The 16,384-nt window shown below is 35.8% G+C and overlaps 3 protein-coding genes across 4 annotated transcripts; 2 read left to right on the forward strand and 1 right to left on the reverse strand.

The window, feature by feature from the left end:
- The first annotated feature begins 1,626 nt into the window (after window positions 1–1,626).
- On the forward strand, window positions 1,627–3,586 carry LOC18606483 (Calcium-dependent lipid-binding (CaLB domain) family protein). The gene is made up of 5 exons (XM_007040104.3): window positions 1,627–1,889; window positions 2,278–2,343; window positions 2,558–2,684; window positions 2,956–3,073; window positions 3,350–3,586. Exons 1-5 carry the CDS (start codon window positions 1,823–1,825, stop codon window positions 3,416–3,418), a joined length of 447 nt encoding a protein of 148 aa, XP_007040166.2. The 5' UTR covers window positions 1,627–1,822; the 3' UTR covers window positions 3,419–3,586.
- Window positions 3,587–3,943: 357 nt separating this feature from the next.
- Window positions 3,944–11,169, reverse strand: LOC18606484 (uncharacterized). Of its 2 annotated transcripts, XM_007040105.3 has the most exons (10): window positions 10,958–11,169; window positions 10,018–10,161; window positions 9,841–9,942; window positions 9,306–9,434; window positions 8,751–8,852; window positions 8,232–8,360; window positions 7,576–7,671; window positions 7,162–7,308; window positions 6,509–6,572; window positions 3,944–6,378 (listed from the first exon to the last, which is right to left on the reverse strand). In XM_007040105.3, exons 1-10 carry the CDS (start codon window positions 11,039–11,041, stop codon window positions 4,289–4,291), a joined length of 3,087 nt encoding a protein of 1,028 aa, XP_007040167.3. In that variant the 5' UTR covers window positions 11,042–11,169; the 3' UTR covers window positions 3,944–4,288. The 2 variants fall into 2 exon arrangements, with proteins under 2 accessions (XP_007040167.3, XP_088660620.1); XM_088804494.1 differs by lacking the exons at window positions 9,306–9,434; window positions 9,841–9,942; window positions 10,018–10,161; window positions 10,958–11,169 and adding an exon at window positions 8,933–9,269.
- A 732-nt stretch (window positions 11,170–11,901) lies between these two features.
- LOC18606485 (transcription initiation factor IIE subunit beta-like) lies at window positions 11,902–15,714 on the forward strand. The gene is made up of 5 exons (XM_007040106.3): window positions 11,902–12,004; window positions 12,614–12,924; window positions 13,942–14,073; window positions 14,213–14,329; window positions 15,046–15,714. The coding sequence occupies exons 2-5, from the start codon at window positions 12,661–12,663 to the stop codon at window positions 15,385–15,387; spliced, it is 855 nt and encodes a 284-aa protein (XP_007040168.3). The 5' UTR covers window positions 11,902–12,004; window positions 12,614–12,660; the 3' UTR covers window positions 15,388–15,714.
- Window positions 15,715–16,384: the final 670 nt, after the last annotated feature.

The following is a 16,384-nucleotide window of genomic DNA, read 5'->3' on the forward strand; positions in this document are numbered from 1 at the left end:
TATAGCTAATTATCTATAGTTTTGGGCTTACTTGGCTTACAGTATAAGTTTTTTTTGTCATAACTAAACATAATTTAAAATTTTCCTCTCATAGAAAGAAGAGAACTTATTGATGGTCAAGACATTATGTTAGATACAATTAGTAACTTAGTGGTGAAGATTAACACAACGATTAATACATAGACTTCAATTTCAATAGGGCGCTCAACTCTTAGATCCACGAATTAGATAGTGCTTATAAAGCTAACTTTTTCTGGTACGTCCTTTCGGAACTTTCCCTGTCCAAATCTTGCCAACTGGCTGGCATTAAATTTTTTTTTTTGACGCTTTGATGATAAAGAAAATGACAGCCATTCACTGTATGAATTATGATGATACTGATAAACTAACAATTACCAAGTATATTGTTCCTTTTAGCCCAAACCTATACTCGATTATTATATACTCATAGTTATATGATAGCCCAAAGCTATCTTAGCTTGGAGACAAAGTCTGGACTCTAGAGCACATGGAATATCAACACTCATCACTAACAAACCCATTATTTCATCCACGTTATGAAGAGGATGGCCAACAGCCGCCCCCAACGAATCAGAAGATTGGCAATTGGATATGTTTAAAACAAGCCAAATATTCGCCTCAACTTCGTAAGGAGCCTTCATTTTTCCTTGTGGCCGGTCCCAACTCACGAGTTGACCGGGTTCGAGTTATATGATATGTTCCATTGTTGTCTTCAGTATACCTCATTCCATATATATATATATATATGGTTTCAATTCAATTAAAATTTACTTTCTTACTAACTAATTACATATTAGTCTTTCATTAAAATTTCATATGATCAAAATGTTGTCACCGCACTAACACAGAGTAGTAGGCGGTGCACCAATCCAATCATATCTGCTACGGCAATATCTCCTGAAAGGCAAATTAATGCACATTGTGTGTTAGAAATGTATGTGCATTAATACTTGATCAAAATATATATTAATTCAATTAATATGTTCATGATACTAGTTCGATCTTTTAGTATTTTAATTTAGAGGTATTTTTATATTTATTAGTAATTTTTTTAGATTAATATTATATATATGTCAAATATTGACTGTTATATTATTTTTTTTTAAAAAAATTAAATTTTATTTATTAAGCAAGATGTATGATCATACGTCGATTGATTCGAGATGTATGATATGTATTTGATTATTTATAATTAATATATTTTATTTTTTTATTCCTTGCTCACACTTATACGTAATTTGTTAAATTTTTTTTTACCTTGTATCTTAGTATATATACATATATATATATTCTAATTTTTAAAATTATAAAAAATTTTGTGTTGAAGAAATTCAAAAGAAAGCCTCTCTCCTATTAATCAATGAGCCAAAAAAGAAAAGAAAAACCCTATTAAACAAAAAAGATACTATTATTACTGCTAAATGTATTTGCTTGTTAAAAGCCATCGGGGATAGGACATCAGCATGCCAGGTGGACATACCACAATCCGATCGTGCGTTTTCAACGCTTGTTGACCCCTAATTTACCGGCTTGAAAATAGGGGTAATTGTCCGATTTGCTTTTGTCGAACCCAAAACCGCAGATTTTACTTTTTAACTGCAGATGTATGAATAAAGACTGATAGTTTGTTGGGACATGTTTTGATTTGTTTTTTCTTAGTTTCCTGGTGAGACGTAACAAGTACTTAGTATATTCAGAAAGAGATCCAAGAAACAGGGCAAACAATAAAATTCTCCTGTGTCTCTTGTTCTTGGGATCTTTTCCTTTCATCATTCTTTCTCGGTCTCTCTCCGCTCCAAACATGCCTCAGGGAACGCTTGAAGTTGTCCTTGTTAGCGCCAAGGGTCTTGAAAACACAGATTTTCTCTGTGAGTTTCTTTTGATCTGAATCTTAAACTCTTGGTATTACTAGAATTTGCTTATGGTCTTGTTCAATTTCAATCTTTTATGTCTAGATCTGGGGACTTTGGAATAGTTCTTTTGGGTGTTTCTGCTATGATCATGACAAGCCCCGGGTCAGATCATTTGTTTACATTTTGTCCATTTAACGACATGCAGAAAGAGACATTCTCTAATGATGGTCAATTATGTTAATTTGGTTGATCATTCCCCCATCTTCGTTGAATTACCTGAAGGGATGGTTTAGATCAGTTTAATTTTCATGCTTAAGAGGGTTTATCGTGGTTGAAAGTATTTGGCCTAATGTCCTGGTTCTATTGCTTATGTTTTTGAGAATTGGAAATTGGAAATGAGCAGGTAACATGGATCCCTATGTGCTCCTCACTTGCCGTACCCAGGAGCAGAAAAGTAGCGTTGCATCAGGTTGGGGCTTAGATCAATCTAAGTTCTTTACCATTATTTATCATCAAATTTTGTCATCAAAATTTTGGGGCTTAGATCAATCATTAAAACCCTTTGTTCTTGTATTGTAGATTAAACTTTTGTTCCCATTGTTCCTCTTTATCATCAAATATTGTTCTTTTGTACTAGATGACTGGGAACTAATATATATATATATATATATATACTTTTGCAGGAAAAGGGTCTGATCCGGAGTGGGATGAAACTTTTGTGTTCAACATCTCCGAAGGTGTTTCAGAACTCAAATTGAAAATAATGGACAGTGATTGTGGTTCTCAGGATGATTTCGTGGGAGAAGCAACGTGAGTTTTACTAATTTTTCAGATGATTTTTGACAATTATTAGCAAAACTCAAAAGCCATGTAAAACTTGCACCGTAACCTGTTTACACAGATTTCACAATGTACATAGTAAATTGCTTTAGAGGAAGAGGACAAGATCCAAACTTTGTGAAGATCTTGCTTGAACCTTGAGCAATAAAATATAGTTCGACATTTTACATCCTATTTAATTTAAGTTCATGAGTCAGTGAACTAAAGTTTTAAATTAAACTTGTTTTTATGATATTTGCAGCATTCCTCTGGAGCCTGTATTTATGGAAGGAAACCTCCCCCCAGCTGCATATAATGTTGTCAAGGATGAAGAATATCATGGGGAGATTAGACTTGGTCTGACTTTCACCCCAGAGGAGGTATTCTTTTTTTCTTTTGTTTTCTTGTCTTTAATTACATCTCCATTTGACTACTAGAAGCCATACTTACAGCATTGAGCTCCAACATTGATTTATAATCAACTGCATACCAGAAGGCAAATGAGTCTCGAGCTATAGATCATTCTGCTCTTAACGAAGCACAAATTTGAATGAAATATTCAGCTTTGTAAAGGGCTCGTTTCCATTTTCCTTCCGGTCTGATTTGAAATGGTTGAATATTCTCGTCTAACCAAAATTTCCATTGCTTCATCACAGAGACACACTAGGGATTTTCAAGTTGAGGAGTCTTTTGGAGGGTGGAAGCAGTCTTCATACAGGGACTAGGCCAGCCACTTGGGTCTTCCCATCTTAATCGCTGTTTCAAAGAACTCATTCTGAAGTTTGATTCTGAACTTTTTTCTGGTTGAATGTTTTTATTTTATGCTGCTATGATCGAGTTCGATTAATTGTGACAGTACTGGACAATTAATTGTGAAAAGTTTGCATTACCAATCCTCGTTAATAAGCTTTTTCTTTCTATAGCTACTTTGTTATGAGGAGATTTAGCATTTGGTTTTTCCATTTCAACAAGAGATATGATTGCACTAGAGCATTTGATTAAGACGACGTATTATGATTAAAGAACTTTTATTTCCCAACGTGAAGGTTAAGCTTTGAATTTTCATGCCATTAAAACTTAACTACAAATCACTCAAACATCAGGGCAGATTAATTGCCTTGCTTCATCGGCTTACTTGTTTTCCAAGGGGAGAAAATCTTTTCTTTTGATTAATAGTTGTACCGTAAAGGTAGTAATCATGTAAAAGGCATTATGGTAACTTCCAAATTCTAATGATCATCCGACAAAAATGACGTAACGTGAACAGTCTGTCATTTATCCAAGAACACAGTAGTATTACATTACATGATATTTGATAACCCCAAAACTCCGCCATAAATAGCGGCTTTTTGCTCCATCCATAGCCAAAATGACGGAGGGACACACTACAAGCTCACAAGGATACTTCAAGGTGAAGGCCGAATATCTTCTTACGTTAACAGCTAACATACTTTACACCCCATTAGAAAAAGCTTTTTTTTTTTAAATGAAAAGGTGCATGCCAAGAAGTCAAAAACCATAAAGGTGTCAGTTCAAATAGAATTTGTAACCGGAACTTGTCTTGGATGCCTGGCATGCTTCGCAAACCCTTAAGTCTAGGGCTTTACCTTGCCTGGTAATTCCTTATTCCCCTTACTGTAAGGTCGTTGAGCATCAACTCTACTGTGACTAGGTAAGCTTACATTACCAGGGGGAAGGAATGAAGGATTCACAGGGCACTGTTGCTGCATAACAAGTTGTGCCGTGGCACCTAAGTGTGGTGAAATATCACTTTGAGAAATGCTGGGCAAGCCATAATCAGGCAATGCAAAGTTGCCATCTATCTGGGAGCCAGAGCTGCCAAACTGTTGGTGGAAGTTACTCTGAAAGGCAAAACTATCCTCAGCAGGACTAGAACCTGTAACAGTCTTGAATGCAAACTCAAAACGTGAATCAGACCAAGAGTTCCCAAATGGAATTGCAGAGTGCAGGCCTGGCTTCTCAATATTCATTTCGGTAGGAGCAGTTAGGTTTAGATGAGGCGCTTTGCTCTTGTTTGGCGACTCTACTTGAAACACAGTGGTTCTGTATGTAAAGTCAGGATGTTGAAGTGCTGGTCTTGGTCCAGTCTCAAGTTCTTGAGATGCTTTATCTATTGGATTCTCTGAAGTCAAATCCACATTTCGAATGGCTTTGCTATTACAAGACTTTCTAGCTGCAATTTTGAGAACTCGTTCATTGGACAGTGAATTTGCCTCCAGCTCAGGTGCACGCCCAGCAAGTTGTTTCAAAGACCGATGAGGAAAACTGCAATCCTTCTTGGACCTGATTGAGTTAAACAAAGCCTTTCTACACCTGCTATGTTCAATTCTAGTTTCAGCTAGATTAACCTGTTGCTGTATATTAGCAATGGGTGTCGAAACAAGCCCTTCATTGATAGCATCTTCTAATGGTATTGCTCCTGTAAGAGTCTTGATTGCAAATTCAAGGCATGGGTCGGAACAAAAAAATGGTTGTAGTTCTAACTTGCTGTCACTGCCTTTCTGAGTTCCCAACATTTGTGGTCGCGCTCCAAGAATTGCTCTACCTTCATGAGGCCTTATGCTACTGATCTCTTGATTGACTGCTGCAGCAGAAGCTTGATATGGGAGATCAGCGTTAGGGCCAACATTTGGCCGCCGAGTTGCTTTATCCACCAAAAGACATGGTGATTTCGGTTCATTTTTTCCAGATCTTGTAGTCGCATTCTGAACAGCTACTTTGATGGATCCTCCACTGGCCACCAGCTCAGGTTCAAGCCCAGCAAGTCGTTTTGATGACCGACAAGGCAAGTCAAGCTCTTTCATCTTTTTCAACTTACTTGAGTTCCTAGTTTCTATGTTTCTGCTCTTGTTTCCCATCCTTGTTTTACCTAGATTCTTCTCTTGCAGGACATTAGAAGCAGCAGTTGAAACAAGCTCTTTATTTGAAGCAGCCTGAAGTGGTATTGCACCTGTAAGAGTCTTGATCGCAAATTCTAGGCATGGGTCAGAACAAACAAAAGGCTGTACTTCTGACTTAGTGTCACTAGTCTTCTCAGTCTCCAACATTTGTGGTTGCTTTCCAAGAACAACTTTGTCTTCAATGGGCTTTATGGTCTTCTTCACTGACCCCCAATGTGATTTAACTGTCGGATCAGTAGAGGCTTGCTTTGCTACCTCTGCACTGGAGCCAATATTGTGCTGCTCAGTTGTTTCATCCTCCAAAACACATTGACCATTGGCTTCATTTTGGCAAGGCTTTACAAGTTCCAGGCCACAAGCTGCCAGATCAGGTTCATGATGAGCAAGTCGTTTTGAAAACCTACGAGGCAAATCAAGCTCTTTCTTATTCTTGGACTTGCCGGAGTCCTTAGAGTTTATATTGCTCTTCTTCTCTGTTCCCCTTTCAAGCAGGTTCTTCACTTGCAGGACATTTGCTGCAGCAGTTGAAACAACCATGTTATCAGCTGAGACTGTTTTGCCCTGATTTCTCTTGGAAGCTTTTGGAGCTACTGAGCAGTTCCAATTTGATTTATCTGCAGTAGCAATGACTTCCACGTATGATTGGCTTTGAGGTACGGAAGTTGTAGCAAGCCTAGTTTCAGTATAATCCTTCTCACTCTGTCCTTTCTCAAAGGTCTCAGCTTCTAGGTGAGATAAAATACTCCTATCAGACGTCTCCCTAGCTGCAACAACAAGTTTTGCATCAGAAGCAATAAATTCCATGCATGATTGGTCTGTAAACAACCTCCCTGATTCAAATTCTCAACTTGGCTTCTCATGACTTGAAGGGTTTATAGATTTTCCACCCCTCACCTGTAAAGAGCTGCCTCCTGGTGACAGGATGCTTCACTTTCTGCCTTTTAGCCGCCGGCAGTTGCTAAAATAGACAGAAAGCAAGGAAAAAAACACTCAGCTAATTCAAATTTCCATCCAGCATATTTCCCCAAAAAAAAGGGCAATTATGAAGCAAATCCCAACTGAAATATTGGTTGAAATATAGTCTACAACTTCCAAATAATTCCATGGTAGATGAGGCATCAGACTTGAATTGCAGCTCTTAAGATCTAAGAAGGATGAACCTTGACAATGAATCAGGTTGCAGGTGCATAATCCTTAAACACAAAATTTTTTCTCCGAATATCCCCATATGTTATCAATAACCTAAAGGCAACCTTTACATGAGCTTACTTTGTCTCTGATCTCTTCCATTTTCAATATGAACTTTCTCGTCTCATCAAACTTGTCTTATCCTTTCCTGCTCATAATCTTATAATCCAAACATGACCTTACCTCTACTCTACATATAATTTTAAAGCAAACTATGTCATTTTAGTTTTGATACAGCATGCATCATTGTAATTATGTAATAAATCAAGCAGGTAAAAAATAAAGCAAGTAAAAATGATAATGCAAGTAGGATAGCAATAGACATCACACCTATTTGCAAAAGCTAAGTGCAAACTTACTGATTTTTCAGTATGAATTAAATTTTGATCATCACTGTGCTTCTTCTTCGGTAAAAAAGCATATCTACCGATCTCTCCAGTTTCTAGATAGCGAAGAATATCCTTTTTGGAGCGAAAAACATATCCACTAGCTGGATCAGTGTAATACTGTAGAATTCATAATTGTTACTGATCAACATTCATAAATAGTATGTATGTCAGAAGAACTATATGTTTATAACACCATAAATAAGCAGCAGTTAGTTCTTTATGCTGTCAAGGCAAAGCTTGAAGTAATATGAGTGCAAGAATTGGCACATACTTTTTTGGTACATCTCATGAAAGTTGAGGGCAGGAAAAACTCACATGTGTCCATGTATGAGTATCTAAAAGGGAGGCTAAGGGGATAGCAAGAGTTGTAAAGTAAGACCATACCGGATCTCTTCTGACTCCATTTGCATGCCTTTTAATCTTGACTTCCTTAATCCATCCTGCTGGTAAATCATCTACTGTTGATTTCTTAGTTACAACCTAGATTGACAAGAAGCAAAACGGCATATCTAATTCAGTAGCTGAAACAATGGACTAATTTCTGTATATCATAATATATACTCTAAATAAAGTACAACTTTTTTGTATTCTAATTCTGAGATGTCACATATCTGTTTTGGAACTCATTTGGGATCTACATACTGAACAGCTAAAAACAATGACCTATACAAGTATATCCCAGAAGTATTTTATGTTCAAATTTTATTTCAGCAACAAATCTCTCAAATTTTCAAAGGCATCAATGATTCTCTTCCTTATTGATACTGATCATTCTTCCTAAGAGAAGTTGTCCCATGAAAATTGGCGTGGATAGCTTAATTATAAATAAGTTTAATGGATAACACAGCAATATTTTTCTTGCACAACCCCCCCCCCCCCCCCCCCCCCCCAACTTTGGTAAGGAGAGAGATAAAGGTTTAAATTAGTAGTTTTCAGGATGCAATATAAAATTTGGATATCTATTGGTTGGACTTAGAAGAAAAGTCGGAGAAGAGATGAGCATGACGAAATGGTAGCAGAAGGATTTTTTGAGAACCAACTTTGCTTGTAGAGCGCAAGGCTCTTTTCTTTGGCTTGGATTTGGTACTTTTCTGCTCTCCTTTGTCAAGAAATCGGAACACCTCTGGCCTGGAATGGAATCTCAATCCAGTTGATGGATCAACATATATCTGCAACAAAATAACAGTTCAACAAAAATTAAAATTGTAATACAAAATGAAGAAATGATTTAATCTTCATCGGGTTAGTAATGCTTAGTCCGTGCAACATTAAGTAAATTAAAGATGTAGAAAGAATTAAAGTAATAATCCCGTTAATTGTTCCGTGTCAGTATAAAAGATCTAATTCACATGTCAATGGGACATAGGACAAGCCATTCATGCTTATTGAAGTGGTAGCCATTGATGTGTAGCAGCATAACAGGAACACCCAGCAGAACCAGCAAAGAGTAGTAATGGAAAAAGAAAATGCCAATTATACAGTATTACAAATCCCATGTGGTACTAGAAGATAGAAAAGCACTATAATTCCTTTGCATAAAAGAAAAACAAATTTCATACCTTGTAGGATTTTCCAAATTTTGCACCACTCTTATAGGTTTTCAACTCCGTGAACCAATTCTTAGGTAACCATTCAGGATGTTCATGTGCTTTTACCACAATCTGTGAGATGATTGAATAATTAAAAGAATAAAAATGGAAGGGAAAAAAAAACAGTAAATTAATAGATGCTCTAAACTCACATTCATTTGATTATTTGCTGAAGATATTTTAATTAAACACAGTGATAAGACTGCAATTGTATCTTTCATACCCCAACTTCAGTAAGGAGAGAGGTAAAGATTAAAATAGTTTTTTCAGGATGCAAAATAGATTTTGGACAATGTAATAGTATCTTGGACTTAGAAAAAACAGTTGGAGAAGAAATGAACTTTTTTTGAAATGTTACCATAATTTATTGTATAGCACATTATGGTTTCTTAATAAGCACTAAATCTCTCTCTCTCTCTCACTCTCTCTTATTGCAAACAAACAAATAGACACATAGAAACAACAAAACATTCCTAAACAAGGTAGAAAAACAAAATGACAAGAAAGGATATTTTGAGAACCAACTTCGCTTGTTGAGTGTGAGACTCTTTTTTTTTGTTTAGGTTTGCTACTTTTCTGCTCTACATGGTTAAGAAACCGGAACACCTGGAGCTTGGAATAGAATCTAGATCCTGTCGATGGATCAATATATATCTGCAACAAGAAATCAGTTCAATAAAAAAATAAAATTGAAATATTACAAAAGGAAAAAAAGAAGGAGCTTATAGCTACTCAGGTTAGTAAACCTGTAGTCTGTGCAACATAAAGAAAACTAAAGATAAAAAAGGAATTTTGGATAATTAGTTCCATTATTATATGTGTCTGTAAGGAGGATATAATTCACATGTTGAAGAGACATGGGACAAGCCATTCATGCTCATTAAAGTGGTAGCCATTCATGTGCAGCAGCGTGACCGAAATATCCAGCAGAATAAGCAAAGGGTGGCAATGGACAAAGTATCCGCCAATATAAAGTATGAGAAATCCAATGTCAATGTGGTAACTGGAAGGTAGAAAAGCACCATTTTTCCTATGCATAAAATAAAAACAAATTTCATACCTTGTAGTGTTTTCCAATTCTCACACCACTCTTACGGGTTTTCAATTCCATGAACCAATTCTTGGGTAACCATTCGGGACGTTCATTTGCATTTACTGCACTCTGCATGACGCTAGAATAAGAGAGTAAAACAAAAAGGAAAAAAACGCAGTTAATTAATAGGTTATCTAAACTCACATCCATGCTACCATTTGCTGGGGGCATTTGAGTTTGTCTTAGAGTTGGCTGCAGGTCATCACATTTAGTGCTTCCTGTTTTAGTATAGCGAATAAGATCATCCTTTGTAAAGAACTTTTGACCAGTTGCCAGGTTCACGTAATGCTACAAAAAGGAAGCAATAATGATAACAGCAAAACCAAGTTAGCAGATTTGAGGTATATAGACAGCTTCTTTCTAAATATTACAGTTTGTTAAGTCTTATATTCCTTTTTCTCTTTCTCTCTATTGTATTATTTGATTTAAGCAGTGGCATACATCTATAATTTTCATTGCTCTATTATTTTGTCAAAAAATACAAGAAAAAAGGGGAGAAATTTTGACACCGTATCATCAGCTATTAAAGCCTTAACCTAAAGAATCAATGTTTCAGTGCCACGAGTCACCAACATTGTGTTCTCTTTTTTTTTTTTTTTCATATTTTCTCGTGAAAAACGACAAAGAAATCATTCCAGTGCCTAAGAAAATTCCTCATAGAGTACAAAATCCACCCGTCATTACACAAATTTACTACCGACAATTCAATGAATTCCCATTTTCATGTAATAAATCACTTAAATGCTTAATCAACAGAATCAAACCCCAATCCTTTCACCCGTTCGCCTCCAAAATCATATTGATCAACATGCAACCCTCGTTTCTTCCACTAACCCCCGAATTCAACATGCAAAAATCAAGATATGTCATTTGACTACATTTCTTTCACATGCAACTAAAAACAACGGATCATCAACTAATAAAAGCTCCATAATCTTAACCTTAAACTCCATCAGCTATCTCCCCTACTTCACCAAAAATTCTCCCAAGCAGCTTATTTTTTAGACTAAAACGTTAAATTAGAGAAAAAAAAGCCCTAAATCGAAATAAATACAAATACCAGTTCAGTAATAATTAAGCTAACCGTGATTCTGCGGCCGGTTTTTTGGACTTTGAACTGTAGAGTCCAGCCAGCTGGAAGCCAGTCCGGTGAAGTTTTCGCCGTCATTATTACTTTTTCCGGCGATCAATTATTTCTCCGTCTTTCTTTTTTCTTTCTTTTTGAGGATTAGTAATTTATAGAGGTTTGTTTGGTGGCTTTGGACGTCGAGTCTGTCTGAGACAGGAACTAAAGAAGTGAAGTGAAATGTCAACGAACAAAAGAAGACTGAAGAAACTACCGCCACGTGTGACCCAAAAACAACACGTGGGCTATTGTAAATTCTTTTCGGAGTTAAAATGTTAAAGCAAGTTGAGAAAGATTTATTTAAGGTGATTTGACCGTCAGTGGAGGTTGAGTTGGCAGATTCACTCACAGTTCTATCTCAAAACTAAAATAGGAATTTAAAAAAATTGTGTAATTATTTTTATGAATTATAAATAATTACCACTTAAAAATTTCCTTTTTTCTTTGAGTGAATTTGTTTATCAGAATTTCAACTCAGATTCACTTACCCTTATAAACTTGCAGTCAATTAAAATACTGTAGAAGGAATATTTATTTGTCTTTTTCTTTTTAAATTGATTAATTAAATACCAATATGAATTATCTAAGGTTTTAGTAATTTTTATCTTATGATTGCATATTTTGAAAACCCCCTCAAAAAAAATAAATATATTTTTACCTTAATCAAATTTGAAATAAATAATAAGATCACTAGTTTGAATTTTTAATATTTAAATGGCAATAATATCGGATTTAATTAGTTAAAGAAATTACTATAGTAAACGCTAACGTAAGAAGGGTTATTTTTTGGCCAAAAATGAAAAACAAAAGGGTTATTTTGGAGAAAGCAGCTGAAGTCTACGCGGTGAAGGGCTTTGCGCCGTTATGCCCTTAAGTTTTTGCTTATTTACGTACGAGGACCAGACGACTTTTTCTTTATTTTTTTTATAACAAAAAACCGACAATAAACAACGGGAAATTGAAGCCGAAGAGCGAGAGAAGAGAAAGCTTTACCGAACCCGAAAGGTTTTCTCTCTTTCCCATTTTACGATCTTCGATTCGTTGAATATTTGTTCTTGATGAAGTGATTCTTTCAATATCAGTAACAGAAAAAGCTTATAAATCTTGATTTGGATTTGTCGAAGTCAGGGTTTTTATGGGTGCCCATGTCGGTGTTTTGATTATAATATAAAATTAAAGGTTGGGTTACTAGTTTTTGATTGGAATTTGATATGGGTTTGGAAAGATTCAGTCATTGAAGTGTTTTAACAAGACATTAGATTGGATTAACTGGGTCATGATTAAAAGAAGCATCAAACCTCAAAAGCTGGGAAAAAAAATGTAAAGCGACATTATCAAAGATGGATTAGAGTTTAACCAGATATTGGATTAGAATTTGGAATTCAATCTTTGTTCTTTTATTGTGAAATAAATCCTTTTTTTATTGGGTTAAAGATGGAGTTTTGAATCATGGTACCTTTGGAACATGAAAGATTGGAATTTCGTTGAATTTTTGATCATGTAGCAGGTAGATTTCTCTGTTTCCTTATTAGGTTGAAGTTGTTGAGTAAGCATTTGGGTAGTTATCTGATAAGCTAAATGGGTTATAAGCTTTTGTTTTTTCCATTTTTAAAGTCTCCAGCTTTTGAGAAGTTCTTAAGGTTAAAGAAGATCTTTCAGTGATGGCATTGCAAGAGAAGTTAGATAGATTTAATAAGCAGCAGGAGAAGTGCCAGACGATGCTCTCTAACATCGCAGCAAAATCAGCATCTTCTAGGGCCCCAACTCCTAAACCTACACCTGTGGCTGCCTCACCTTTTCCCAGTGGAAGGAGTCCTGCTCCTGTCAAATTCTCAAATGATACCGAGAGGCTTCAGCACATTAACAGCATTCGAAAAGCTCCTGTTGGAGCTCAGATGAAGCGTGTTATCGACATTCTGTTTCAGGTTCTTTATAACCCCTTTTTAGTTGAACTTTTATCTTTATACACTTGATGCAAGTAATTAGAGCATTCTACCTTGTTAACATTTGTAAATGATCTTTTATTGTTACAAGTATCCTTGTTAAAGTCATCGTTTGCTGGCTACTAGGATGAATGAGATTCTCTTATCAAGCAATATTGCTTTTATTGAGAAACTGATGGCAATGTGTATACAAATATGAGATAAAGTAGAAATCCTCTTGTTGGTTATGTGCCTATTTTAGTTTTTTAAAGCTTCTTACATCTGAGAAGGTAATGGTGCTGATTCTCATGTGCCTTCTGCTGCTATTTTCTACTGGTATTCTCATTCCGTCAAGGTTTAAAGAGTTTAGCCTGCGTTTCTCATGGTTGGTGATGCAAGCAAATTTAAAGTTTTAGCAACTTTTTAGTGTAGTGGATGCAGATAGTTATTATGAGGAGCATTGTTGTGGGAGCAGTGGGCTTTCTGTACAGCGTGATGCTTTTTTTTTTTTTTTTCAGGTTAATATAAGCGAAATGCCATAATAGTTGGGTTGGGGGGGCAGAAAAATGAGATTTATGCAAGTGATTTTTGGGATAGCAACAAGGAGATCCCTCCACAAGCAGTTTGAATTGTTGTACACTCTTGCTGCCTTTTTGAGTTGAAAATGGGAGGTGTTCTTTGCTATATTGGAAATATTATTTCTAACTTCTGGTCAGGGAAGCTCAGGTGTCGGATTCTGCAATATCATGGATTTCCCAAGTAGTTATATTGACAGTTTGACTTTGTTATAGTGTTTTGATTTTACGTCAGAGAATGGTTGGAAACTTGAGTTTGTATATGGTGTTCGCTTTGTGAAATCTTGAAAAAATGCTATTTGCTGTTGGTATGGACTTTCTATGTGTATCTTTGTTTCTGCTGACACTAATTTGGGACTTTATTGGACTGACAATGGTGCATCATAAGGAGTTGTAAATTTTTAACTATGTGAAAGCTTATAAAAATATGTATTCATGGTTGCAGACAAGACAAGCATTCACACCAGAGCAGATAAATGAAGCATGTTATGTTGATGTGAATGGCAACAAAGATGTCTTTGAGGGCTTGAGGAAAAACCCAAAAGTGAACTATGATGGGAAGCGCTTCTCTTACAAGGTGACGTTACTTGGTTGCTGCTGTGATCTTTTGATAGACTTACTTTTTTGGTTTAATGATCTATATCATAATAGGCATTGTTCCTATTGTTCGGTCTCCTTTATAAAGGATTGCAATTTTGTATATGTTATCCTTACAGTCCAAGCATGATGTAAAAAACAAGAATGAACTTCTTGTCTTGATTCGGAAATATATAGAAGGGATAGCTGTTATTGATCTCAAGGATGCATACCCAAATGTAATGGAGGACTTGCAGGTATAGTTGAGTTACAAAATTTTCTCTCTCTCTCTCTATTTACTTCTATGTACATACATAGGTTTCCATAACAGGATTTGAGTTTCGCTTTCATTTACATAATTTTATTGAAGTGGGAGATCTGAGTCAGTTATTGGAGTTGATATTTCCCTTCTCTAGACCTTTTGGTTTTGAGGAAACTGATTGGTTGGGATTGGAGCTCTTATGCACATAACATAGAATCGAAAGGCTTTAAGCCTTATAGTATTGATAAGAAGGATAATTATGAATCAAATGCATTGCAAACTTATAATTCAACTCTCTATTGATAAGTTATATTGAGAAAGTTCTGTATGAAACTACATGTAGATACTTTGGTGGATTATCAGTTGCTAATTTTCTTGTAGGAAAGGGACATTGATTTCATAGTTGGTTTTAGGAAATTGTCCCAGCTGTTGTTTGTTAATTATTGGTCATAAAATATTCTGATGGCTTTCTTTTCAATTGTTCTCATTTGACCTATATGTTGTTTTGTCTTATAAGAAAAAGCCTTGTACTCACAAATCTACTTGTTATGAACTTTTTTCCTAAAACATTTTAATTAGACATGATGCGCTTTTTAGTTCTCCTAATAAATATTACTAATACATTATAATGGGCCCAAAATTCATTTAAAAAGTATTGGTAAGTTTAGTAGTTTCTGTTGGAATAGCCGCTTATAGTTGTTCTTTTCCTAGGCTCTGAAAGCTGCGGGTCAGATTTGGCTCCTATCAAATTTTGACTCTCAGGAGGACATTGCCTTCCCGAATGATCCCAGGGTACCTATTAAGGTGGATGATGACCTTAAAGAGTTATTTCGGTCTATTGAATTGCCCCGAGACATGCTTGACATTGAGAAAGATCTCCAGAAGAATGGAATGAAACCTGCCACCAACACAGCAAAAAGGAGGGCTGCTGCACAAGTGCAGGGCATTTCCTCCAAGCCTAAGCCCAGGCAGAAAAACAAGGAGTTTTCCAAGAAGACAAAGCTAACAAATTCACATCTTCCAGAACTTTTCCAGACTCTCAAAAATTCTTGAAGCCAGAGACAGATTTACAATGGGTTTGGTGGAGCAGCTGTTGAATTTCCTGGGGTCTGTTCTTTTGAACAAGTATTACAAGGGTCGTGTCCATCATTTATGGTTAAACTAGTATAATTAGTCCTAATTATCTGTGGTATATGACTCCATGTCTCCAACAATTCAGAGAAGTGGATCACTTCGGAAATCCTTCTAAATTGAGATGAGGGCTGTTCACGTTAGAGCAAACTAGCAATTTTTGTTTTTTGTAACTAGCAACACAATTGATCCAATGTTTACCTTCTTGTAATATTAATAATAGAAACCACGTTCTCATTGTTTGATTGATGTGCGGAGGCTTTGATACTTTGAAGTTGAAAATTTTAGTATTCTTAACTTGTCTGTAGAATGGAAAGCTTACTGGTTTCAATTACCATATATAAGGGCAAGTAGATATAGATTGGGAACATGCATTATATTGTCAAATACCAATTTCTTCTCTATGCTTATCGACAGAGAAAAGGTGTTCAGGAACTTAAACTATGAAAGCAGAAGGGTGATCCATTGTGCCTAGGAAAAAACTATTGGTACACAAACATGCCAAAACATAGAACGAAGAGCATCCCAATCCCCAGGGACCCAAATTTCGAATGTTGACTTTTGACAAGGTTATTGGCACCCAAATTTCTGAATATAATCAGAAACATATACATTCACGTATGGTAATTCCAAAAGAAGGAAGTGTTTCTAAGTTTCCTTTTTAACTTTTTTTTTATGGAGCCATATCTGAATCTTCTATATATAACCAATCCTTACACCTGAAAGTAGTTTGGTAGTGTTTATATTCAGAAGGAAAAATGGAGGTTCACCACACCAGCTTTGCAAAGATGCTGCTTGTCAGGTCAACTTTTCAGCAGGTTCGCACAGTTAAAAGTTCTGCCAAATTTTGGGAAGTGAAATCTATAGTAAGGTTGTGGACCTGCGGTTAAAAATTTAGTTTCGGGTAAAGTCTGGGGTT

The sequence above is a fragment of the Theobroma cacao genome, chromosome 3 (genome assembly GCF_053813885.1).
Source record: "Theobroma cacao isolate CCN51 chromosome 3, ASM5381388v1, whole genome shotgun sequence".
Classification (NCBI taxonomy): domain Eukaryota; kingdom Viridiplantae; phylum Streptophyta; class Magnoliopsida; order Malvales; family Malvaceae; genus Theobroma; species Theobroma cacao.

Coding starts and splice junctions, on each gene's coding strand:
- LOC18606484 (XM_007040105.3), bottom strand. CDS start 11,041: ATGACGGCGAAAACTTCACCGGACTGGCTTCCAGCTGGCTGGACTCTA. Junction 9,435..9,840: donor GAATTGGAAAACACTACAAG/GTATGAAATTTG, acceptor TTCTTGTTGCAG/ATATATATTGATCCATCGAC. Junction 7,309..7,575: donor ATGGAGTCAGAAGAGATCCG/GTATGGTCTTAC, acceptor TGAATTCTACAG/TATTACACTGATCCAGCTAG.
- LOC18606483 (XM_007040104.3), top strand. CDS start 1,823: ATGCCTCAGGGAACGCTTGAAGTTGTCCTTGTTAGCGCCAAGGGTCTT. Junction 1,890..2,277: donor TGAAAACACAGATTTTCTCT/GTGAGTTTCTTT, acceptor GGAAATGAGCAG/GTAACATGGATCCCTATGTG. Junction 3,074..3,349: donor TGACTTTCACCCCAGAGGAG/GTATTCTTTTTT, acceptor GCTTCATCACAG/AGACACACTAGGGATTTTCA.
- LOC18606485 (XM_007040106.3), top strand. CDS start 12,661: ATGGCATTGCAAGAGAAGTTAGATAGATTTAATAAGCAGCAGGAGAAG. Junction 12,925..13,941: donor TTATCGACATTCTGTTTCAG/GTTCTTTATAAC, acceptor TCATGGTTGCAG/ACAAGACAAGCATTCACACC. Junction 14,330..15,045: donor ATGTAATGGAGGACTTGCAG/GTATAGTTGAGT, acceptor TTCTTTTCCTAG/GCTCTGAAAGCTGCGGGTCA.